Here is a 24,176-nt window from a genome sequence, read left to right on the forward strand (position 1 = left end):
AGAGTGTGGGACCCATTGTATTGGTGGGCTCCACCTCTATTAGAGAGTTGGTACACAAGTTGGTATCTAAAGTTGGTCTCCCTAGCATGACCCATATTGTATTTATCTAAACTAGGAAAGGCTATTCCGTGTATTGTGGATCACGTACGGCTTTATAGCATTAGAATTAGGATTTGACTTTACCACTTGTATCTGTATATATATATGTGCTACATAGCCTCTATCAATACAAAGAAAGCATTCAGCCATATTATTATTTCATATATTCTTCCATATATCAATCCCAGGAACTACCTAGCTCTTTCTTATTTTGGTATCATTACAGGCTCTTCGATCCACATCATCAAACCCTAGCAAAATACAAACACCATGACAGACAAACAAACATGCAATCCCAACACAAACAATTCCAGCAACCCTGGTATGGAATTATCAAATCCATACTATGTTCATCCTTCAAATCACCCTGGCCATGTGCTTGTTTCTGAAAAACTGAATGTCGCTAATTATTTCTCCTGGAGCAAGTCAATGCTTCATGCCCTATGAGCCAAAAATAAAATTGGGTTCATTGATGGATCCATCAAACCCCCTTCGGAAGACAAAAAGCCAAGTGACTATGCCGTATGGGCACAATGCAACAGCATGATACTATCATGGATTTCGAATTCAGTAGAGTCTCATCTCTCTAAAGGAGTTGTCCATGCCCAATTTGGATACAAGAATTGGGAGGATTTTAAGCATCAATTCTCATAGCAAAACACACCAACAATTTATCAAATCTAGAAACATATTGCTTCTCTACCCCAAGGCTCCCTGATGGTCTCAACATACTTTATATAACTCAAGCAACTCTGGACTCAACTTGATGCATATGAAGATCCCATCATCTGCAACCTGATGGATAAGCATCATGAGCAGTGAGAAAAATACCGACTTATGCAATTTCTTATGGGCCTCAACGATGTTCATGACACCGTTCGCACCAGCATCCTCATGATAACACCATTGCCCAATATTCATCAAGCTTATTCATTCGCCAGCAATTATGAGCAACAATGCCAGTTGTTGTCGAAACAACACCAACAATTGCCATCCGACAATTTTTGTCTTTCTACCACAACCCAAACCCACTCTGACCAGCACTGTGATCATTGCAACCACCAGAGACACACCATCGACAATTGCTGCCCTCTCAAATACCATTGTAACTTTTATGACAAAAGAGGACATGTGTAAAATTAAGAATGGAACAAGGGTCCCCAATCCCAATAGAGGCCATGGCAACAAAACTGGTCGAAAGCAAAGACCTCAAAGGGGCTTTTCTTCCCGTCTTGCTGCCCATGCAGCTGAAACAATTCTAGGCCCTCAAGGGCCATCCATGCCACAACCAACACATCTTCTACATCTTCCAATCTGTTGAGTGCACTCTCTGCAGATCAAATTCAACAGTTAACTCATGCTCTCTCTTTGCTTTCTCAACGGATTGGAAGATGTAGAGAGTGCACTCAACGGATTGGAAGATGTAGAAGGATGTATTTGGTTGTGGCATGGATGGCCCGTGAGGGCCTAGAGTTGTTTCCGCTGCAGAGGTAGCAGGACTGGAAGAAGAGCGCCCTTGAGGTCATTGCTTTCGACTAGTTTTGTTGCCATGGCCTCCATTGGGATTGGGGACCCATGTTCCATTCTTAATTTTGCACCTGTCCTTTGTATGTCCTATTTTGTCACAAAAGTTACAATGGTATTTGAGAGCGCGGCAATTGTCAATGGTGTGTCTCTGGCGGTTGCAATGATCGTAGTGCAAGTCAAAGTGGGTTTGTGTCGGGGCAGCAAGAGAAAAATTGTTGGATGGCAATTGTTGGCGTTGTTCAGATGACAACTGGCGTTGTTGCTCATGATTGCTGACAAATGAATAAGCTTGATGAATACTGGGCAATGGTGTCATCATGACAATGCTGGTGCGAACGGTGTCATGAACATCGTTAAGGCCCATAAGAAATTGCATAAGTCGGTATTTTTCTCGCGGCTCATGATGCTTATCCATCAGGTTGCAGATGATGGGATCTTCATATGGATCGAGTTGAGTCCAGAGATGCTTGAGTTCTGTAAAGTTCGCTGAGACTGTCATGGAGCCTTAGGATAGAGAAGCAATATTTTTCTAGATTTGGTAAATTGTTGGTGTAGTTTGCTGTGAGAATTAATGCTTGAAATCCTCCCAAATATTGTACGCAAATTGGGCATGGACAACTCCTTTAGAGAGATGAGACTCTACCGAATTCGAAATCCATGATAGTATCATGCTGTTGCATTGTGCCCATAGGGCATAGTCACCTGGCTTTTCGTCTTCTGAAGGGGGTTTGATGGATCCATCAATGAACCCAATTTTATTTTTGGCTCATAGGGCATGAAGCATAGACTTGCTCCAGGAGGAATAATTAGCGACATCCAGTTTTTCTGAAGGATGAACATAGTATGGATTTGATAATTCCATACCAGGGTTGCTGGAATTGTTTATGTTGGGATTGGATGTTTGTTTGTCTGTTATGGTGTTTGTATTTTGCTAGGGTTTGATGAAGTGGATCGAAGAGCCTGTAATGATACCAAAAAATCGAGACACAAAATAAGATGCGTGGTGGAGAGAGAGTAGAGAGGGAAGATGGGAGAGAGAAATATATTTATTTAAAATCACATGGCTCTATATAATTGGATGTGTGGGCTTCACATATGTGTCACGTCATCAATTTAATGGAATTTTTGACGGAATGACCAATTTGATGTACGCGTGGTAACGTTAAGGACCAACCATATCACAAAAAATAAATAACTAAAAGTGATAATTTTATAAACCTTAAGAACAATTTGTGATAAATAAATAAATAAATAAAAACCCAATATGTAAATATTGTATCATCATATTCTAGCACAACACCTAAACAATCATGGTGTTTGACAAGTTCAGTTATGTTCAGTGTACCTGTTCTGAAACAAGAACCTATATCTTATCATAGCTAGTGTCAACCACATAAATGGTCAAAGATTGACCACCATTAATATCATGATATATCATGCACTATTTTGTCTGGATTGCTAAGGCCTAATTAAAAAATTTATAACTAGGAACATCTTGAAATTAAGGGATCATTTGATATCCTATTTTAAAATTATGATTCTTTTTAAAAATATGAGTTTTTAAATTTTAATTTTATGATCTAAAAACTTGTTTGGTATTGAAATCCAAACCATTTTTAAGATCTACAAGAAATTGAAATTTAAAATTAGAAAATAAAAAATAAAAACTAGATTCTCAAATTGAAATTAACAAAAAAAAAGAAAAAGTAGCCAATCTGATTTGAAATTTGAGAGACGGAGAGAGAGAGAGAGAGAGAGATAAAAAAAAAAGTGGAGAGAGAGAGAGGCACACTAGGGGTTGGAGAAAAATAAACTGAAAAAACAAATATTTTGTGTTCTTAAAAATTGGGTTGTTTTTGTGTTTGGGTTTTTAAAAATGGACCTATTAAAAATATTTTTTTTAATTTTGGACTTAAATTTTGTTTTTGAATTTAAAAAGTTGGATTCAAGTCTAATATCAAACGCCCCCTAAGATGCAGACAAGTATAGGTCTTGCTATCCCAACTCTTTAGCACACTTATGTCTACTCTAATAGGATTTCATTGACTATTTTCTCACAATGTACACATACTCAGAAATTATATTAATTGGGTTATTATATCGTTTAATACATGTTTGAAATATATGTAAAGCCTCCATATGAGAGCTCTATAAATTTGGCTATGTTAAGTCCCACTTAATCTTAAAATACCCAATGTCAACCATATTGGCAATTGCACTTGATAATAACACGCACCGTTGAGCTCTTAGTGTTTAACTTGTCAAACAAGCGCTAAAATCTTATCAGAGCTCTTGTTTGAAATACCTTCTTATATGCAATGAGCATGTGCTGGGGTGTGCCACATGTCTTATCCCTAACTTTTATTATTGTGTAATGACGTTAAATATTGCATAAACTACAGAATCTTATTCAGTCTATTAATCTTTTATAATGCTAATAGCGGCACGCTCGCATACAAATAATCTTCTAGCCTATAACCGAGGCGGACTATTTTGGATAAACAAAAATAAGGACACAATGAAATTTCATATCCATACATTATGTCCTCCGAGTTCAAAGCGTGTTGGTGGGAAGTTTTGACATCATTTTCAGTCCAACTCTGTTCACAGTTTGGTCTTCATTTAACGATTTCACCGTTGGTCAAAAGTCAAAACTGTTTCAAAATGTTTGTATGATTTTGATGAAAGATTCTTTTTTTAATTGGATTGGATGTAAACAATAAGAATAAGAATAAAAAACAAGTCCCATTCAACCTGATCTCGCGCCTGTGGGTCCCGCCAACCCCCCTCCAGTGACGCCACGTGGCGCGAATATCCGCTTCGACGAGTCTATTTTCCCAAGCAACAATTTTTTTTAAAAAAAAGGAGGACAAATTAATTAAAAGCTTTGGGGGCCGAGGAGTTCCACCATTAAAAGCAGAGAGCTTCGTCACCTTACTTTGCTCAGCTTTTATCTCCGATCAGGCTCTCGAGCTTTTCTTCTTCTTCTCTGTAAAGGCTCTGAGACTTTTTCCAAAAGCTCGATCGAATTCAGGTTAGATCAACTGCAAAACCAGCTTGTTGCAAGAGATTCCCTTTTGGTTTATTTATGTTTAGTATTTTGATTTCGAATTTGGGATTGTAATTGTGTTGCATGTGTGTGATTGACTATATGTATCTCTGTGGCTCCGTGTTTTTCTGTGATTGAGGTGACTTGTCTAGGGTTTTGGCTTGTCACTTGAGGTGATGATCATGGAAAATTTGTTTTTTGATTGTGGTCGATTAGTTTGTGTAAATTGATCAAACTTTATCTGACCTGAAAAATTGATCAAACCCTAACATAATGCTCTGTTTGGCTGAACAGAAAATCACTCTGAGTTTCTCTCTGGCTCCAAGTAGCGGGAAATTTCGAGAATTTAAAAACCCAAATACCATATGATTTATTATCTCTTCTTTTGGTCACTAAATAGATATTTTCGTTTCTGTGATTGGAATCCAGTATTTATTTCTATCCTGTATAAGCTATTCTATACATGCATGTGGTTGCTATGTGATTTTCCACAACACTCATGTGAAAGGATAAAGCAATCAAATCCCAGTATTTGGTGGTCTTTCTTTGGTATCGCACGCAGTTATTCATGTGTTGAGGGGTGTAAGGGAAGAATTTAATTAGTGCAGTGGGGAAGTTTCTTTTTTATCCTTTGATTGCGGTGATTTTTGGGAAGGCAGTAGAAATAGAGAGTAGTAAATTACGCCCTGTATCTTGTGTTTGAATGTCAATTCATCAAGATTATGACATGTTGATTTGGGTGGTGAGGAATGTAGTGCATTCTTTGATTAATATACCTTTTGGAGGCAAACATTTTATTCCTGATCTGATTCGACATGAATGCTTCAATCCACTCAGTGAAGTACTAGTTAGGGATTGGGTTTACAGACAATTTAATGCCTAAATTTTATCATCATTTGACTCGGAGCATTTTTGGTTTTAAATGTCAAAGGTGGTGTTGCTTGCCATATTAAAGTTATTTGTTAAATACTTCTCTGAAATTTCTTTACGTGCACTGTACAGGCTGTGTAAATTTGCACACGCTGCCCCTTTGAACATATTATACACTATTTGATGGCTTGGTCCCTTGTTTTATTTTTTGTCGAAGCTCATACTTTTTTAACCTTTTTCCAACCAATTAATTGAAAGAGCTAATTCAGGTATGAATTTCTTTTGTCTTTTCCCATCAGGTTGTGTACTTCACATTGTTATGTATATGATATTTCTACAGCTGAAGTGAAGCATCCATCACTCTTGAGTTCACTGGGTCCTTTGTACCATTTATTATAAGGATCATTTATTTAAAATCAATCAGTGTAGCTTTCTTACACAAGCATTTTCTACTGGAACCTTGGAATATGTCGAGTGGTTCTGTTAGACAGGTCTCGCGTCAAGATATACAACTGGTAAGGATTTTGTTGATGGACTATATCATAGATTATCCAATTATGATTGTATTGTTGTTTAAAAGAAGAAGAAAAAACTTAAACCATTTAAACTGTGCTATAGTAGTGGAATAGCAACAACAGGATATTTTCAAATGCAAACTAAAGCAGGAAGAAAACGGTAAAGCACCTAGTTATAATTATAATGCATATTTTCTTTTCCTAAGCGCCTGAGTATAATTCATCTCAGTTCTCCTTTTTTCTGTGAAATTATTGATAGAATTTTTAATGCAAGTATTTGACATATATTTTTATTAGCACAGTGCAAAATCCTAGTAAATTTTCTTTACTTCTCCATATTTTTTAAAAATTCCTTATAGAAGCTTAACATATAGAAAGTTTGTCTACTGTTCTCATTGCTATTTTTGGATGATTTCTGTTGATGTTTAGGTGCAGAACCTTATCGAGCGATGTCTCCAGCTTTACATGAACCAGAAAGAAGTGGTAGATACTCTACTGGACCAGGCAAAAATAGAGCCTGGTTTCACGGAACTTGGTAAGCAGATATCCTGCAGTATTCTATGACATGGCTTTCTTTCCTTATGTGTTTTGTAGTTTCTCTCCTTTTTCAGGATCTTAATCTGAATATTTTTTTTGGTGTTTCTGGCTGTTGTTTGTTGCTACCCACTTTCCAGTGTTTATATCATTTTGTGCACCCATCATTACAGGAAGGATAGATTTGCTCCTCCTATGGGCCCTTTGTCATAATTTATTGGGCACCCCACAATAGTTTTTGGGTATTTTCACTATTTGTTTGACTGCTTTTGTACAGCGCTTTTGTACTTCTTGATAGAGGCTTCTGTTGTGAATTGAAAACTTTACCCCCTTGCTTGAGGTGTTTTTTTAATATTAATCAGTGTGGTGCATTTTGACTTTGGAGTCGTGTATCAGTCATAATGATTCCTACAAAGCGGCTGCATCTTTTAGATTAATCTATTGTCATCAAGAAACACATTTGCATCAATTGGTGATGAGAAACCAAACCTATCGGCCACAGAATCCGAATTCACTCTGCACTGATTTTGAAATTATCTTCATAGATTTATCATTCTATTCTGAGCTTTTCCCTGCCCCAATCAATGAATCTAATGTCTTTGCAGTTATGTGTGAAGGATTATGAAATGTTAATCTCCGATGTCAACTTAAAAACATGAACTCTTTATGCCCCCAGTCAATAGTTTAAAGGGAATCTTACAGTCATATTCAGTGTTTCCGTATGCTCAGCTTAACACTAAAATCTTGCTGCATTTCCAGTTTGGCAGAAGCTTGAGGAAGAGAATCGGGAATTCTTCAGGGCTTATTATTTAAGATTGATGGTGAAGCACCAAATAATAGAATATAACAGGTTGCTTGAGCAACAGGTGAGGTTAATGAGTCAGTTGCACTCAAGTGGAGTTGCTTCAATACCTAGTACCAATGGATCTCACATTTCACCAAGTAAGAGTTCTATACGCTTAGATGTAAATTTTATTATGGCTAAGATATTGGCTTGTTTTTTATCGGCACAAGTTAATCTTTATAGCGTGTGGGTTTTGATCTATGGAATAATGTCATTATGGTTAGTGCACAGTAAATGGCATGCCTCTTAAAACAAGGGAAAGTTTAGATGGGAAGAAAGAAAGTAGTTATGGGCTAACTATTTTCCACCCTTTGTTTTATCATGAGACTGGAGAGAAATGAAGATGAGTATGATCTCCCCCTCAACTTCCTGTAATGTCTGTATAGATACAATTTCTCTTTTTTTAAGAAAAAAGACTTTTTACTCCATCTAATCACTTGTTTCGTTTCAATTTCTGATTCTTCTTTGTGTCATCCATGCTCTAACTAAGGTATAAAAGTGTAATCACTTGTGAAAAGAATAATTGTAATATTTTAAAGTTCATAGGTTACTCTATTTTAGATGTTTAGTTTCTTGATGCTGTGCATATGATGCATGATGTTTGAACTAGATTTACATTCTTTATGGGTTCTGTGTTTTTTCAACAAATTAGGTAGTATATAACTGTCTATGATTCATTCAAATTAGTCCTCTTTTTACCCTGTTCTTTTTTGGTCTATATCTCCAGTTGTTAACCTCCTACTCTCGAGCAGCACAGCTTTCATTTTCTTTTGTGTTAAACTGTGTTTTACTTCGTCCAAATAATATTTTATAGTTCTGCTTTGTTAGGGAATGGTCAATTCCCATCAGAAAAGCAATTGATGTTACTTTTTTTCACAGTGCACCAAAACGCCCCATGCTATGCGCCAGAGCATGTAGGACCAGCATTGAAGACAGAAAATATACACCACCAAGTTGGTTCCTGCGTACCTAATGCATTTACGAATGGTGGGTCTTCATTGCACACTAGTATGCACAATGCTGTTAAAATGTCTCCTCATACCAGTAGGATTGATGTCCCACCAAACATGCTTTCGAATCAGAGCTCCAACGTAGGTCTGATGCAAGGAATAAATGGGGGAATTATCAAATCAGAAGTTGGATATTCAGGCAGTTCTTACATGTTTAGCGCTGATGCAAACATCCTGGAAGCACGGCCCACTATTGGAGATGCTTCTGTTGCAGCATTCAACAGCGTAGAGTCCAACTCACAGCCCCTAAATGAATCACTTCTTGACGCAGACTCTTCATCATTTGGTTTTTTACGTCAGATTCCTCGAATTTTCAGCCTCTCGGACCTGACAGCTGACTTTTCGCAGAGCTCAGGTGCTCTCTCTCTCTCTCTCTCTCACAACAGTAAACATGACAAGTCATCGCAGTCATGGTTCTTAATTAATAATTTCTGTTCTACATGTTTTAGACATACTGGAGAGCTATCCTAGATCACCCTTCTTAGCAACAGATAATGATAACTTCCTGGATTCTCGTGAAAGAGAACATCAAGGTGAGGACTTGACATATATGTAATTGTTACAACTTACACTGCAAGGTGGTTACTTACTTTCCCTCACTCTTACAGGAGACAATAACCGGTTGGACACCATTTCAGAAGGCGTAAGCTATGAAGATTTTGGCAGTGAATAGTAATAAAATTTCAGAAGTAAGTCATATCTACTGCTCTTTTAAGGGTTGTTGGCTACCAGATTTCCCACCATGTAGTCTCGATTTAAATGTGATTCAGCTGCTTCAGACTTGAGCTAAGCTGTTTCTGAGTTTTTTCATCATGGCACTGCATTTTCTCAAGCTTCCTTGTAGTAACACATGCTGCAGGAAGGATGTCTTATTCATTTTCTTTTTTCAAGATCACTGCTTTGATGCAAAAATTTGTGTGGCACCCCCTTTTTTCAATGTTATATACCTTTATGGTGGTTATTCTTAGCCTGATAGGCCTGTTGGTGTTCGCGCCAGTGGAACATTTTTTCCTGCCCAAGACGTTTTAACTTCTATCGTATTGTTTACAGTTGGTGCATGAAATTTAGTATTTAACATTGATAAAATCTGATCACTGGATCTCCATTCTGTTGATAAATTTGATGCCCTCAGTTTTACTTCCTGATGATGACCATGACAACAATAGCTCCCACTTTTTACTGACATGTGATTAGGGTAAATGACATGTTATTACGTTCTTCTTTCCCATGTCAGATAAGTCTATAGTCAGATACGTCTATCACCATCTTGTACTTCCCATATATTGACCCAGCAGTTTCTTGTTTTCTTGAAATCACATTTAAAGAAATGCAAATCATGCCCAAGAATTCAAGCTCAGGTGGCCATTGGGACAGGCGGGGAAAGGGTTTGGTCTTAGGTTCAAGTCATGATGTAATTAACAAAAAGAAATGCAGATTTTGTATGTGAAGGAGAATTTTCTTGCTATGCAGCTCCATACCCAATAACAAAGCTGAGTCAAGTTTTCTTAATGGTTTTTAGTTCTGAAATTGTCTTCTTTTTATTATGAAACCTGAGGGGGAAATGCGGGGGGAAAAAAAAAGCAAAAACAAAAAAAACTCTTTTTAGGCCCCATTTTCATGTTTGCAAGAAAATTCTGTACAGAACTTTGAATTGTTTGTGAAATCCTTTCTTACATATCCTTACTTTCTTCTTGCCTTGTGTTCAGGTAAAATTTCATGCTAGGACAGAAGGGTTTGTACATACCATTTAAGATTTTGGTTGATGTGTAAAATTCAGTGATGGTAGTGAGAAAGAGAATGACAGTAGAGTGCTTCTTTACAAGTGGACAGCAAGGTTGAATTGCTTGATGAAATCGTTTTTGAGATCGTCGATATGCTGCAGGTTTGATATAGTCGGTTATCTTTGAGGTATATTTATCTTTGAAACAAATGTGGTTTTGATGATGGTGATCTGTGCACAATCCAAAGAAGAAATGACAGAGAGGAAACTAATGCTTGTGTGTGTTGATCTTATTATGCTTCAATTAGAATTGTTGACATCTAATAAAGAAATCTAGTTGCAATTGGTTCTGTTTAATTTTATACATAATTTCAGAAGTGGGGATATAAATTGCAGAACAAGGCCTCATTTCCGTTGTGTATGTAAATTGCGTGTTTCTTTGTATTAGCTACAAGACCTTAGGGGTTAGAAGCAAATTCAGTTCTCCACAGAGAAAAGTAAGGCCGGTTTTAAATGCATAGTCCAAATCGGCAATCAGATCATTCACATTCACAATGCCCACAGAAATTCAGTCCGCCTATCCTGTAGACAACACCATTGCTTGGCTTGTAAGCTGTAAAGCTACCCTTTGCTTTCTTTACCAAGCCAAGCAATGGTGTGGTCTACATGATAGGCTGTGTGACCTTCCCTAAAATCCGGCACACAGAGAACTCCAGTATCACCAATACGACCATGACGCTTTTTATTGCAGAGACATGGAGGCCTGGGGATGCAGATAGGAGGGAACATAAGGAACGACTTGATTTGCCTATGCATGTAGAACAAGTTGATGCAACCCTAACAAACCCTAGAAAGGAAATTCACTTTTTAGAAAGGTAATTGCAGCAGTAGTCGCCAACCGTTTGTTTATTTTGAGATTTACTTGCTGCTGCTCCATTTCAGCTGTTGCATCCTCTTATGGCGTCACCCTCTTCCTCTAAACTAGCTTAGCAGGCAAAATCACCCTTCCCAACCAGTACATTAATGAAATATAGATTTCCAATTGTGCTCACTGGATTTGATCGTAAACAATATATTTGTTTCCCTAAAAGAAATCTCTCTAAATAAATAAATCTCTACTCTCAGCCACCAACCCTTTGTGCTCTCATTGTATTTGAGTTACCAATCTCAAAAAATCTTGACAATTTTGACCTTGTTTTCCATGTTTAAACCCGCAATTATTATGCAACAATTCAAATTTCCGAAATTAAAAACACAACAAATGACATTGAAGATTGAACATAAGGGGAAAGGGAAGGGAAAGGAAATATACCGCTTCTTTTTTAGATAACATGAAAATTTATGTTAAGCAGGAGCACTAACTCCATTTCGTTGATCTCGAAAATCATGTTTAAGATTGATTTACCAACATATGTACAGAGCCCACATTTTCAAATTTAAATTAAAATGTATTCTCAACTAATAATTTCGTAGTCAATTAAGTAAACGGAAAAGTCCTTCCTGTGACTGTTTGGGCACCCCAGAATAAGATTTCCATCTACCAATTGCTCTATAACCCTTTCAAAGCAAATGCATTTATGTCAATTAAGCACTGCCAGTTGGATTCCCTCAGGCAACTACAGAGGGCCGGTTTTAAGTGCATAGTCCAAATCGGCAATCAGATCATTCACATCCTCGATTCCCACAGAAATACGAATAAGATCTTCAGATAGACCTCTGGCCTCGCGCACTGCAGATGGTATGCTTGCGTGAGACATGAAGCAGGGCAGGCTTATAAGAGACTTCACACTTCCTGTACATATAAAAAATCATAGGTCAGCTTAATAATAGAATTGTTTTGTGTGATTTTCACTCAACAGAGTTGACACTGAAGATTCACCTACTAATAGACCATACATAAAAGTAATAATAGTAACAATAATTAAAAAAAGCCTAAAAATACATAACAAAAAAATATATTAACTGTAGACCATGTCATACAATGTACAGACTGATTCATGAACTGTCGAACGCATAACACATGTACTAAATGAGCACATTCGGCTTTCAAAATCAGTTTTAGAGGAAACCTTCTGCCCCTATCTCTCTATTCACAGACAAAGAAAACACAAATAACCTCTTTGGCCACAGTACTGACTATCTACCACTCAAAAATTTCGGACTTGGGAAAGCTGAAAATTGAGAAGGAATTACCAAAACTGACAGTTATACTGAAGTATTTGGTAGTCTCGACAATATGCTTTGATAATGCCAGTGAACCTGTCAGAAAACTCAATACAGATCCTGCACCCTTTGCCTGAAACAGGTGTATATAAATATCTAGAAGAACAGATTATGAATAGCATTATGAATCTACAATTCCATCAAGGTCAATACCTGAGAATAATGTAAGGCACGTCCAGGATGATCAGCAAGCCCTGCATAATTAACTTGTGTCACTCGTGGATGGGAAGCAAGAAACTCAGCAATTTTTTGCGCATTGTCCTGCCAAATGTGCAGACACATCAGAATAGTACAACAGATTACGATCAATCATTTAGGGGAAATCAAATCCTACAAATAGAATGCTATGAGGCAAACTACACCTGTTGCTTCTCAACACGTAAGGCCATTGTCTTAATTCCTCGTAAACAGATCCAACAGTCAAATGGAGCTAACCCAGAGCCTTCTGCATTTTGTAAGAAATATAGCTGTTTTGCCAAGCTGTTAACAGTGAAAACAAGTAGGAAGTTAAGTATAAATACAAGACATAAAACCAACGGTAAAGATAGAGCAAGAGGCACACCTATCCCCTTTAACAGCTAAAACACCTGCCATGACATCACTATGTCCAGCAATAAACTTAGTGGCTGAGTGCATAACAATATCTGAAAGAATGGGCTAATATAAATTAGTAAGAACTCAAAAGGATGTGTAGTTTGCAAAAGCTTGGAAGTCCTATTTTTACCTGCTCCTAGATCCAGTGGCTGTGACAATACAGGGGACATTATACTGTTATCCACTAACACAATAGCACCATGTGCATGAGCCATCTCTGCTATTTTCTATCAACGGATAGACACGAAACAAATTTGCCTTTAGAAACTTACGCTCATTGTGCTCATCAAAATTTTGTTAAAAAAGAAAAGAAAATAGGAAACTGTACTAAAGTTATTACAAAGATCAAGAAACTTGATGATATCGAGTCAATGACAAAGATCACTAAACATAAAACAGTGAGTAATAGTGTAATCTACTGCTTTACCTATCAGCAACGTAGCCAAGCATCAATGCAAAACTAATATAGAAAAAGAGTTCGCCACTAACTTATTTTATATTCCTTTGCATTTGGTTGGTCATGGTCGCCCAAGGGTCTCATTTCAAACTTATATCAAACCCACATGCTATCTTCCTTTAGCCCTTCTTCAAGCATTAAAACCAGAATTTTACATATCCCATCTGCTATTTCATCCACCCCTGAAATGCTCTAATAAAACAAATTTACCTTTGTTTTTCACAACATACTTAAATAGGTTGTCCAACTACGAAATGTCTAGCTTTACACTTCTCTTCTAACCCCTTAGTCATCAGAGAAGTTAAGGCCTCACTGGTTTCTTTTCAGAAAATATTTTTGTATTCTCAAAATCATGCAAAACAAAACACACTTCCAAAAGAGTTTGAGAAAACCGTTACGAAAACAACTTTCTTAAAACAAGTTAGAGAACAGGAAACCTCAAAATGTTGTTTGTGGTCTTTTCAAAGAATCAAAACAGGTGAAAACTGAAAATTGCTTCCAAAACACGTTTCCAAAACACAGCCAATAGGCCCTACATCGTACTAGAGGTGCAACAGGCCCTATTGAGACTGAACGCAACCATGACACTCACTAATTATCATTTTGAACTCGTTGATCCTAGCAGCATACTTGAAGGCCAGAAAAAATAAAAAATAAAAAAAACAGGCTCTTGCCCAAATAATCAGTCCAAAAGCCTCAAACATTTAGACTTTAGATCTTTGATGACTATTTTGCTATCCTGCTGAAAGTTGCGAAATTACAGTCTCCACATCAAGTTACAGTTTGAAGAATTTCAGGATGGACCTAATGCTCAACATAGTGACTGCTTCTTTGGTTACTTATGTAACTACAACTAATTTTGTAATCATATCGATAAATTTGGATCCCAATGCATGGAACCTTGGTTTAAAAACACAATGAAAGTTCCAAGTTTTTATACTTCGGTAGTGGGTCAATGAGCAATAGGTCACAAAGAGTAGTAGAGTCAAAGATGGCCAGAAGAAATTAGAAGGCACCATATAAAATTAAATCTTCAATAGCTATTTCTCTATCCTGCATGAAATTTTTAGATTATATATCCAATGTCATGTTATAGTTTTAAGAATTTCAAGGGATGGACCTAATACTCAAATTAGTAACTACTTGCTTGTCTTGAGTAACTACAAGTAATTTGGGTATGAATTTAAGATCCAAATACATGGTGCCTGCCAACCTGAATGTACGAATGCAAAGCAAGTTACAAGTTGTTCTTAAGCTACTTCACTAGTGGGGTCAATGAGCAATAATAAGCACAAAGAGTAGAAGAGTCAGAGTGTCAGAAGAAATTAGAAGAGACCATACTATATATTTCACCAAGAATTGCAATGAACTGAAAAGCAATCACTAAAACTACTGGGAACAGAAAAACATTATGAAGTTCAAAGGACTTGATTAAACAGTACACAAATTTTGTAACACAATCAGAACAAAACTTTCACTATTATCCTAGGAAAAGGCTATTTATGCATGCTGACAACATATCAACTTCTAAAACGCTGTTTATAATTTACAGAAACCTTGTTTAGATGCCAAACTATATTGCTTTGCAAGATTTTACAATACAATCTCTGAAAGGATTCCTAGACTGGCATCAACAATCAAGCATCAAATATAGGCAGAATAAAACAAAATAAAAAAATAAAAAATTATGCATTGCTTATGAGCTTGTCCCTGCTAGAATAGTAAAATGCTTGTTTAAAGACATCTTACGCGAATATCAGAAATTATTTGTCGAGGATTGGTGGGACTCTCCAGCCACACAAGCTTCGTCCAGGGGCCAATAGCAGATGCAATTTCATCTAAATCACTCGTGTTCACTCGTCTGAGAGATAAATGCATTATAATTTCAGATTTCAATTAAATTGAATGAAGATGAGAACAGGAGAGAAGCATACTAACTTCACCACAACTCCAGTCTTTGGAATTACTTGTGACAGTAACCGATCTGAACCACCATACAGGTCGTCTCCGGCAACAATCTCCTCACCTAAAACAACATCATTACCAATTTACAATAAAATTCAGACAACTTCCATGAAGAAATGAAATTCATTTGTGAAGTCTTGTACAAAACTAACCAGCTCAGAGTAAGGACTTAACAGCAAACCATAGTCTATCCCATATGATTAGTATAGAATATACTGCTAAGAATCCATACACTGACTCTCAATCCTGCCTAGCCAGCTCAAAACCAATCAATTGGCCAGAACTTTGGGACACAGCTTTATTTGAGTTCAGAGTGGACAGATTTCAGGATGATCTTGGGCTAGGCCTATATCATCCTGTACAAGGGCTGGTTCAACCTAACTTATATATGTATTATTTTTCATAATTAACAAATACACATATTTAGAGCGGTGGTTAAGTCAATGTTTCTTACTTGCAAGTTGTGAGTTCAAGCCAGTATATTTTTTTTCTTTTTTAAGAAACAACCAAACCTTCTAACCAACTAGTCTGGATCAAGCTTGGGCATAAAACCTTTACCTCTATTAGGCTAACCACACAAAAACGTGTACATAAGTATAAAGAATTATTTTGTTTTCCTTTTTTTTCCTTCTTATATATGTTTTGTTTCATTTTCATGTTCGCACTTAACCTTTTGAGAAACCACTCAAATCCTCAATCCTCTGCATATATGCATAAGAAAACCCTTTGCATACTTATCAAGTACCCTTCACTTATCCAGGTTGCATCCAATAGTCAAATTTACTAACAAGTCAGCTGGACATGGATTTGGAGTATCTGAAACATGTTGAGGCATATTGGGAGCCCATTGACAAAGTAGCGATATCAAATATTACATACTTCATAAATTCCTTCATTATACTTATGTTTATTAACACTCATACTCAAGTATGGTAACTTAACTAATTTATATAACATATAAATGCTACTATAATTGAAAAAGTACCTGTCCCTACAAGATGAGCAACAGCAGCCAGAGCAGCCATTCCACTAGTGAAACAAAATGCTCGATCTGCTTTATCAAGCTTTGCCAAAAGGCTGAGAATACAGAAAGAAAAAAACTCACAATAAAGACATGTTGTGAAAGAAGAAAAAAAGAGTTTTCAAAGCTACTTCAACGCATACAACCAAATAAAATCAGACCTTTCCAAGGCATCCCGTGTGGGATTTCCACTTCTGGTATAATCATAAGGACCATTTTCTGTTGCTGAAGGCTGCATAACAAAGTAATGAAGACACCATTAATATGAAACTCGGTCACAGAATGTCACCTGACATAGATAGTGTAAGCGAGAGATTTCTCATGCAATCAAGATACCGCTGAGCACAGATACAAGCATACATTTGACAGTCACAATATTCCTCTTTCAAATGCAAAGAAGAATGATTAAAAAGGAAAGTATGCCAACATTCACACATATTCACAATGAGTTTCTTGGTTCTGCTTTCTAATACTTGTTTGATAAAGACCTGAGCCCCTAACAGTGAAAGCTCATCACAATATTACATCGTGTCCCCGAGCAGCATTGAACTTTAAATGATTTTAAATTCCTGGCAATCCCTAGCAACTACAACAATACGAATAATCATGACTTCACAAAATTTAGCAATGAGTCTCTATCTTCTACTCTGTGTGCTACCTGCTTAAAAGTAGCTGTTTGGTAAAGTGGCGTATTCATTGCATTGTAAGGATCGAACTTGTTCTCGAAATTCATCAGAATTGTTGAAATACTAGGCTCTTTCAGCTCAATTTCTGTGTCCAGTTCAACAAATTAGCAAGCTGAACTGTTAAGGATAATTCAACAACAAAAGAACAGCTGCACAAACCATTTAAGCAGTCCGCAACACCATCAACCACAGCTGAAGTGCTCACATCCATCTCTCTGTCAGCTGAACAATTCACTTTGAATTTATTTCCAGACAACAACAACCTCTTTCCCCTCAGCGTTGTTGCCTTTTTTAACCCAAAACTCACGAGGGAATCCCCAAAGCTTGGTACTAAATTCACAGGCGATAAACCCTACGAAAATCCACCAATCAGAACTCGAATTCAAACCAATCTTAACCATCCGCCACATTGTACATGCAAACCGAGAACATAACACAAAACTAAAACTATTAACTTTAAAATACAAATCTTGCGGTCCTATACTATTGGCTTTCTATTACATATACCAAAGCAGAGCTTCAAAATTATAAAACCTCTCGGTAATTATACGATGTTCTCAACTATAATAACCCAGCCAGAGTTTCTTTTCCTGCATTTTCTCAGCTTCCAAACAGAAAACATTTAAGTAATATTAGATTTAAAAAGAATGAAATTGGAAAGTCTTACGACGTCGTTGAGATCGGTGGCGAGGGAGCTAAGGAGAGGCCTAAAAGAGAGAGAAGAAGAAGCGGCCATTGTTGTTGAAGAGGCGAAAGCTAGGGTTTTGCTCAGGGCAGTGCTTCTGGTGAGAGGAGCTAGAGTTGGTGGAACTGTTAACAGTTTCCGCCATTGTCAATTACAACTTTCTATATATATATAAGTGCTCTGATTATTACGCGGACTCCATTTGCAATGCGCTCCTTTTTTTCCTCTTTCAGTGACTGTTTCAGTGCACACGTGTGGAACTGGAACTATTATTTTCTTTTTATTTTGCAATTTATTATTTTTAACAGTTTGAACTGAATCGAGGCCAAAATCAAGGGTAAGTTCCTTTTTACATAATTGTATTATATACTCTCTTTTTTCCTTATTTTTCTTTTTTGTGCCCAAAAGGAGATTATCCTCCGGTCAATGGAAATGAATTTTTTTTTTTTTGCCAACAATGGAAATGAAATAATTAGAGTATCTGCAATGGTGAGTGTCATTTTAATTTTATTTCAATGAATTGGACTTTTAACTTGTGGTGGTCAAGTTCAATTCATTTTAGAGATCAATATTTCAGTTTAATGATCAATAATTCATTTCAGATGTTAACAAAATGAACTCTGAAATAAAATTCATTTCAATAAGCTCGTCCACCATAATAACTTTATACCTCTCTCTTATTGACATATGAACAACATTACTTTTCACTTTCGAATTTTTCCATTACATTTAATTAGTGTAAAGTAGCCGTAATTTTTTTTTTCGTTACATTTAATTATTGTAAGCTATTAAACTACACCACATCAAATAAAACTGCATTTCAGTTCAATAGGTGCAAAAAAAGTTTATTAAATTGAACTGTTGAGCAACCATTGTGAATACTCTTAGAGCAATAGCAGTAACAAATTAAACTCTTCAAATTAAAGTTTGTTGATTTATGTGGCAATTTGAAAAGGCTTATTTCCTACTTTAATAATTTATGCCTCAATAAGCTATTCAATTCAATTAATACAATATTATAAAAATTTATGAAAAATACGAAAACGTGTGAAGATTATCAAACAAACCTCTTGTCAAATAAAGTGGGTAGAATATTTTCATATTATATTTCATTCTCCAAAAGGAGGTATTTATAATTCAAGAGTACAAACCCTAGTAAGGTTATACTAGGAAACTAAGATAAAGTCCTAATTACATAATATCTATACAAAAGGAAATAAATAGAATCATAATATATTAGGAAGTAAATCTCCTAATTACACTAGGATCTCGCTAACACTCCCCCTCAAGTTGGAGCAAAGATGTCGCACAGCTCAACTTGTCAAGCGAGTTGATGAAGTTACTGGTAGAAACAACTTTTGTAAGGACATCGACTAATTGATACTCAGAACTGATGAACGGGAAGGAAACAATCTTCGCATCCAACTTCTCTTTAATGAAATTTCGATCAACCTCCACATGCTTTGTACGGTCATGTTGCACCGGGTTATGTGCAATTGCAATCGCAGCCTTATTGTCACAATATAAATCCATAGGTTTCTTAGGTCCAAAGCCAAGATCTCTCAATAATCTCCTCAACCACAGCAACTCACATATGCCATGGCCCATCCCACGATACTCAGCCACAGCACTAGATCGAGACACCGCCTTTTGTTTCTTGCTTCTCCAAGTAACAAGATTACTACCAACAAACGTAAAATATCCAGATGTAGAATGCCTATCAGTAGCTGAACCTGCCCAATCAGCATCTGTGTATCCTTCCACATATGTATGACCATACTTGGAAAATATTAACCCCTTGCTAGGAGTTACTTTGATATATCTCAAAATACGCGTCACAGCTCCCATATGGTCTTCACTAGGTGAGTGCATAAACTGACTCACTACACTTACTGCATATGTAATGTCAGGACGTATATGAGCTAAATAAATTAATTTCCCCACAAGCCGTTGATAGCGCTCTTTATCAGCAGGAATTTGATCAGGATATAACCCCAACTTGTGATTCTGTTCACTCGGAGTATCAATTGGTTTACAATCCAACATTCCAGTTTCTGCAAGTAAATCCAAAATATACTTCCTTTGAGACAAGAAAATACCATGCTTAGATCTGGCAACTTCAATCTCGAGAAAATACTTTAAGTCACCTAATGATTTCATCTCAAACTCAGACGCTAGATATTTATGGAGACTCTGTATTTCTGTCTGATCATCTCTAGTTACAATCATATCATCAACATAAATTATTAAAGCTATCAATTTACCTTTGCGGCGCTTCAGAAACAAAGTATGATCTGAATTACTTTGCACATACCCAAATTTCTTCATTGATGTAGCAAATCTTCCAAACCACGCTCTTGGAGATTGCTTCAATCCATACAAGGACTTCCGCAATCTACATACAACACCCTCCTTAGAGGTCACATGAATACCAGGAGGAAGATCTATGTAAATCTCTTCCTGGAGGTCGCCATATAGAAATGCATTTTTGACATCAAACTGCAATAAGGGCCATCGTGGTTAGCAGCAAGGGATAAAAGCACACGCACAGTATTGAGCTTTGCCACTGGAGCAAATGTCTCCAGATAATCCACTCCATATGTCTGAGTATACCCCTTGGCTACCAATCTAGCCTTGTAACGATCAATGGAACCATCAGCCTTATGCTTCAAAGTAAACACTCATCTGCATCCAACTGCTTTCTTCCCTTGTGGCAAAGGAACTAGATCTTACGTCTTATTCTTGTTTAAGGCATCCATTTTCACATTCATGGCATCCATCCATTTGGGATTAGATAGAGCATCATACAGCTTAGTTGGCACATATACACTAGATAATTGACACAAATATGATACATATGACTTAGATAAACGATGAGTTGTGACATAATGGCTAATGGGATATTTCGATTTGCATGTATATCAGGAGAATATTGTACTTTGGGTTTCCCACATGTAGTTCGTGGAGGTAATTAATAAGTAGACATAGACAGATCATCAGAAATTAACTCACTTAACTAAGTATCACAATTGGACTGGGGCAATGGCAGGTCAGATGTGGGTACTGTATCAAACTCATCTTCGTAGGAAACACATGGAATAGCATCAATTGACCCAGGCGACCGGTGGCACCCATCTGGGCAACCGGTCGCACCCATCTGGGCGACCGGTCGTTTCCAGCCTTTCAACACCCGGATCAGCGCCACACGACCGGTCGCTATCTTCTGGGCAACCAGTCGTTTCCAGGCAGAGTGTATTATCGTCAGGCATCGAGTCACGCGATCGGTCGTGTCCATTTGGGCAACCTGTCATTTTTAGGCAGAGTGCATCCTCTTTTGCTGTAGACTTGTGCGACCGGTCATTTTCTCTCTGAGATCATCATTTGTATTATCCTCACCCACTTCTCTAATTTCAAGATCCTGCAATTCGATACTCTCCAATTTACTCCTCATTTCCCCCTGAATTGGAGAGGAGGAAGAAACATAATACGGTACCTCTTTATGAAAAGTCATCCAAAGTAACATGCACCTTCTGAATAGGAGGATGATAGCATTTATAACCCTTCTGAGTAGTAGAATAACCAATGAAGACACAGCGGAGAGCGCATGGATCCAGTTTACTCCGTTGATGAGAGTAAACATGAACGTAGGCAACACACCCAAACACCTTCGGAGGCAACTTAGAGACAGAGACCGAAGAAGTATGGGCACACAATACATCGAGCGGAGTCTTGAAATCAAGAACCCGACTAAGAGTACGGTTATTCAGATAGGTTGCGGCCAAAACACCATGACCTCAAAGATGATGGGGAACAGACATGTCCAATAGAAAGGAGCGAGCAACTTCAAGTAACTGACGATTTTTGCGTTCAGACACACAATTCTGCTGATGAGTGAATGGAGTAGTAGTTTGATGGATAATGCCTCGATTACGGAAAAAATGGGTCAGGGGATTATTCACATATTCACCTCCGTTATCAGTCCGAAACACTTTGACTCAATCATGAAACTGAGTAGACACCATGGCACAAAATTCAGGAAGAATATAAGCAACATCATATTTATTCTTCATCAAATACACCCATGTTAGGCGAGTGCAGTCATCAATAAAAGTAACAAATCAACGGAAACCATTAGAAGTCACACGAGCGGTCCCCATACATCCGAATGTACTAAATCAAAAGGTTTTGCAGCTTTACTTTCACTCAAAGGAAATACAGTACGATGACTCTTGGCCAAAATACATGTCTCACACTTAAAACTGGATTCATCACAAGAGCGAAATAAAGATGGAAACAGACGCTTAAGGTAGCCGAACGACGGATGTCCCAAGCGACGATGCCATAACCAAATTTGTTGTTTGTCCTTGACACTGCAACTTTGAACAGTATGAACGATACGATCACGAACTGGTGCATAAGGAAATGTCAAATAATATAACCCCCCTATCCGTTTACCATGCCCAATCATCTCGCAAGTCTTGAGATCCTGAAAAGAGCAATGTGTAAGATAGAAAGTAGCAGAAACATTAAATGTATCAAGTAATCGGCCAACAAACAACAAGTTACAATGGATATTGGGAACGAGTAATGCACGAGACAAGGACAGAGTAGGAGTGAGAGAGATTATGCCCTTGCCAGTAATTATGTATAGGTCACGGGTGTTACCAGATAACTGATCAAAAAATGTAGCATCATAAGTCATATGATCAGAAGCACCAATATTAATCATCCAAGTATTGGAGCCAGTACCTAGAAGCAGTAGCAACAGCACCAACAAAGGAGTTATCACCCATAATTGCAGCAGAAATTCAACAGATCACGGCAGAGTATACAATGGAACACAATAGAGGCATAAATACAGTAGATGCACGAAGACAGTAGAGGTATGAACACAGCAGAGTACACAGCGGAACACAACAAAGGCCAAATACGGTAGATGCACGAAAATAGGAATGACATGAACACGACAACACAACTCACAAACCCAGAGGGGGGTAACACACGGCACAGGTAGAGAAAAAATATGGGGCTAGAATACGGGTGGGCACAACACACAGATCACTAGAAAAGTTTGCTCTGATACCATGTCATATAAAGTGGTAGAATATTTTCATATTATATTTCATTCTCCAAAATGAGGTATTTATAATACAAGACTACAAACCCTAGTAGGGTTATACTAGGAAACTAAGATAAAGTCCTAATTACATAATATCTATACAAAAGGAAATAAATAGAATCATAATATATTAGGAAGTAAATCTCCTAATTACACTAGAATCTCGCTAACACCTCTCACCGCTGGACTTGAGTTCAAGCTTTTCAACATTATGATTCAACACTCGACAAATGCTCTCAATATGCACCTAACAAACAATTCGCCCAACCTATGCAACACCAGAATGCACATCACAATATGTTATTACTGTATTAGATATAGTAGCATGCTTAATACAGCATGCACATCACAATATGTCCTGAGTTTTTCTTAGATATTTGTGTTGACAAATATTGTGGGAATGGCTTACAGAAGAAGTGTTTAAGAATGAATGGTAATGAGAGGATGGATGCTTCAAGGTGTGTATGAATACACTATCTTTCATACTTTATTTGCCCTCACAACTTGTGTGCAAAGAGGTTAAGCAAATAAGCCATGTAGATACAATGAAGCCTAGCCTAAACTATATGTTGTCAAAGTCTTGCACAACCAAAGACAAACCCAAAAACACTTTAGAATTTTAACAAGGATACTCAAGATTCTTAGTAGATAAATCTGCATAAAATAACCTCTAGGGTTTTACTTTGTGAAACTAGGTGGAGAAGAGTTGGTAGTTTGTATCCCTAATTAACCAACAAAATCGATTGGGGGCCAAATTAACAATTATGACATAGTTAAGGGGGCAAAAAGATAGTTTAGCAGAAGGAAAAAAAAAAAAGAAGGGCAATGGGTGGCCTAGCCTAAAAAGCCCACTTAGGTTGGTCCAATAGGCGGCTCGGGCTGATTCCTTTCAAACCTCGACCCAGTCCCAAAAAAAAAAAATTTCGAAAAGGCTTGAACCAGACCCAAAATTTTAGGGCTGGGCGATGCCTCCCCACAACATCTATCTCATTAAAGAAAGCATGGTGAATTGGCTTTTGGCTTGTTAAATTATTTTTTTTGTGGTCAACACTGAACTTCATTCTAAGCTTAAAAAAGCACGAAACTTACAAAAGAGGGGAAAAACTATACACATTGGAAATCCTTTCAACTGAATACCATCCAGCAAAGAAAAACCTCCCACTTAGAGCACTTCCACTGCAGAGTCCAACCTAGGCAAAAGCACCCCCCTGGGTTGAAGAAACCCACTCCACCACACAAATCCAGCCTGAGCAGATGG

At 37.3% G+C, this 24,176-nt stretch overlaps 2 protein-coding genes across 4 annotated transcripts; one reads left to right on the top strand and one right to left on the bottom strand.

Annotated features, from left to right (window-relative positions):
* Positions 4,505 to 10,563, top strand: LOC18770047. 3 transcript variants are annotated; one of them, XM_020567971.1, is made up of 9 exons: positions 4,505 to 4,660; positions 5,678 to 5,814; positions 5,886 to 6,060; positions 6,490 to 6,595; positions 7,354 to 7,536; positions 8,318 to 8,803; positions 8,898 to 8,981; positions 9,057 to 9,137; positions 10,155 to 10,563. In XM_020567971.1, the coding sequence occupies exons 3-8, from the start codon at positions 6,013 to 6,015 to the stop codon at positions 9,119 to 9,121; spliced, it is 972 nt and encodes a 323-aa protein (XP_020423560.1). In that variant the 5' UTR covers positions 4,505 to 4,660; positions 5,678 to 5,814; positions 5,886 to 6,012; the 3' UTR covers positions 9,122 to 9,137; positions 10,155 to 10,563. The 3 variants fall into 3 exon arrangements, with proteins under 3 accessions (XP_020423560.1, XP_020423559.1, XP_007202231.1); XM_020567970.1 differs by having other exon boundaries at positions 5,678 to 6,060; XM_007202169.2 differs by lacking the exon at positions 5,678 to 5,814 and having other exon boundaries at positions 5,845 to 6,060.
* On the bottom strand, positions 11,462 to 18,039 carry LOC18769310 (cystathionine beta-lyase, chloroplastic). Its single transcript, XM_007201950.2, has 13 exons — positions 17,782 to 18,039; positions 17,274 to 17,466; positions 17,087 to 17,199; positions 16,590 to 16,660; positions 16,393 to 16,484; positions 15,381 to 15,468; positions 15,192 to 15,303; positions 13,116 to 13,212; positions 12,954 to 13,035; positions 12,754 to 12,871; positions 12,545 to 12,652; positions 12,362 to 12,464; positions 11,462 to 11,960 (listed from the first exon to the last, which is right to left on the bottom strand). The coding sequence occupies exons 1-13, from the start codon at positions 17,848 to 17,850 to the stop codon at positions 11,785 to 11,787; spliced, it is 1,422 nt and encodes a 473-aa protein (XP_007202012.1). The 5' UTR covers positions 17,851 to 18,039; the 3' UTR covers positions 11,462 to 11,784.

The sequence above is a fragment of the Prunus persica genome, chromosome G7 (assembly GCF_000346465.2).
Source record: "Prunus persica cultivar Lovell chromosome G7, Prunus_persica_NCBIv2, whole genome shotgun sequence".
Classification (NCBI taxonomy): Eukaryota; Viridiplantae; Streptophyta; class Magnoliopsida; order Rosales; family Rosaceae; genus Prunus; species Prunus persica.

Excerpts from the sequence above, each read along its gene's own strand:
- LOC18770047 (XM_020567970.1), top strand. The coding sequence starts at position 6,013 with ATGTCGAGTGGTTCTGTTAGACAGGTCTCGCGTCAAGATATACAACTG. Across the intron at positions 7,537-8,317 it reads TGGATCTCACATTTCACCAA|TGCACCAAAACGCCCCATGC; the intron begins GTAAGAGTTCTA and ends TTTTTTTCACAG. Across the intron at positions 8,804-8,897 it reads TGACTTTTCGCAGAGCTCAG|ACATACTGGAGAGCTATCCT; the intron begins GTGCTCTCTCTC and ends TACATGTTTTAG.
- LOC18769310 (XM_007201950.2), bottom strand. The coding sequence starts at position 17,850 with ATGGCCGCTTCTTCTTCTCTCTCTTTTAGGCCTCTCCTTAGCTCCCTC. Across the intron at positions 15,304-15,380 it reads AAGACTGGAGTTGTGGTGAA|ACGAGTGAACACGAGTGATT; the intron begins GTTAGTATGCTT and ends TTTATCTCTCAG. Across the intron at positions 12,465-12,544 it reads GTGCCTTACATTATTCTCAG|GCAAAGGGTGCAGGATCTGT; the intron begins GTATTGACCTTG and ends CACCTGTTTCAG.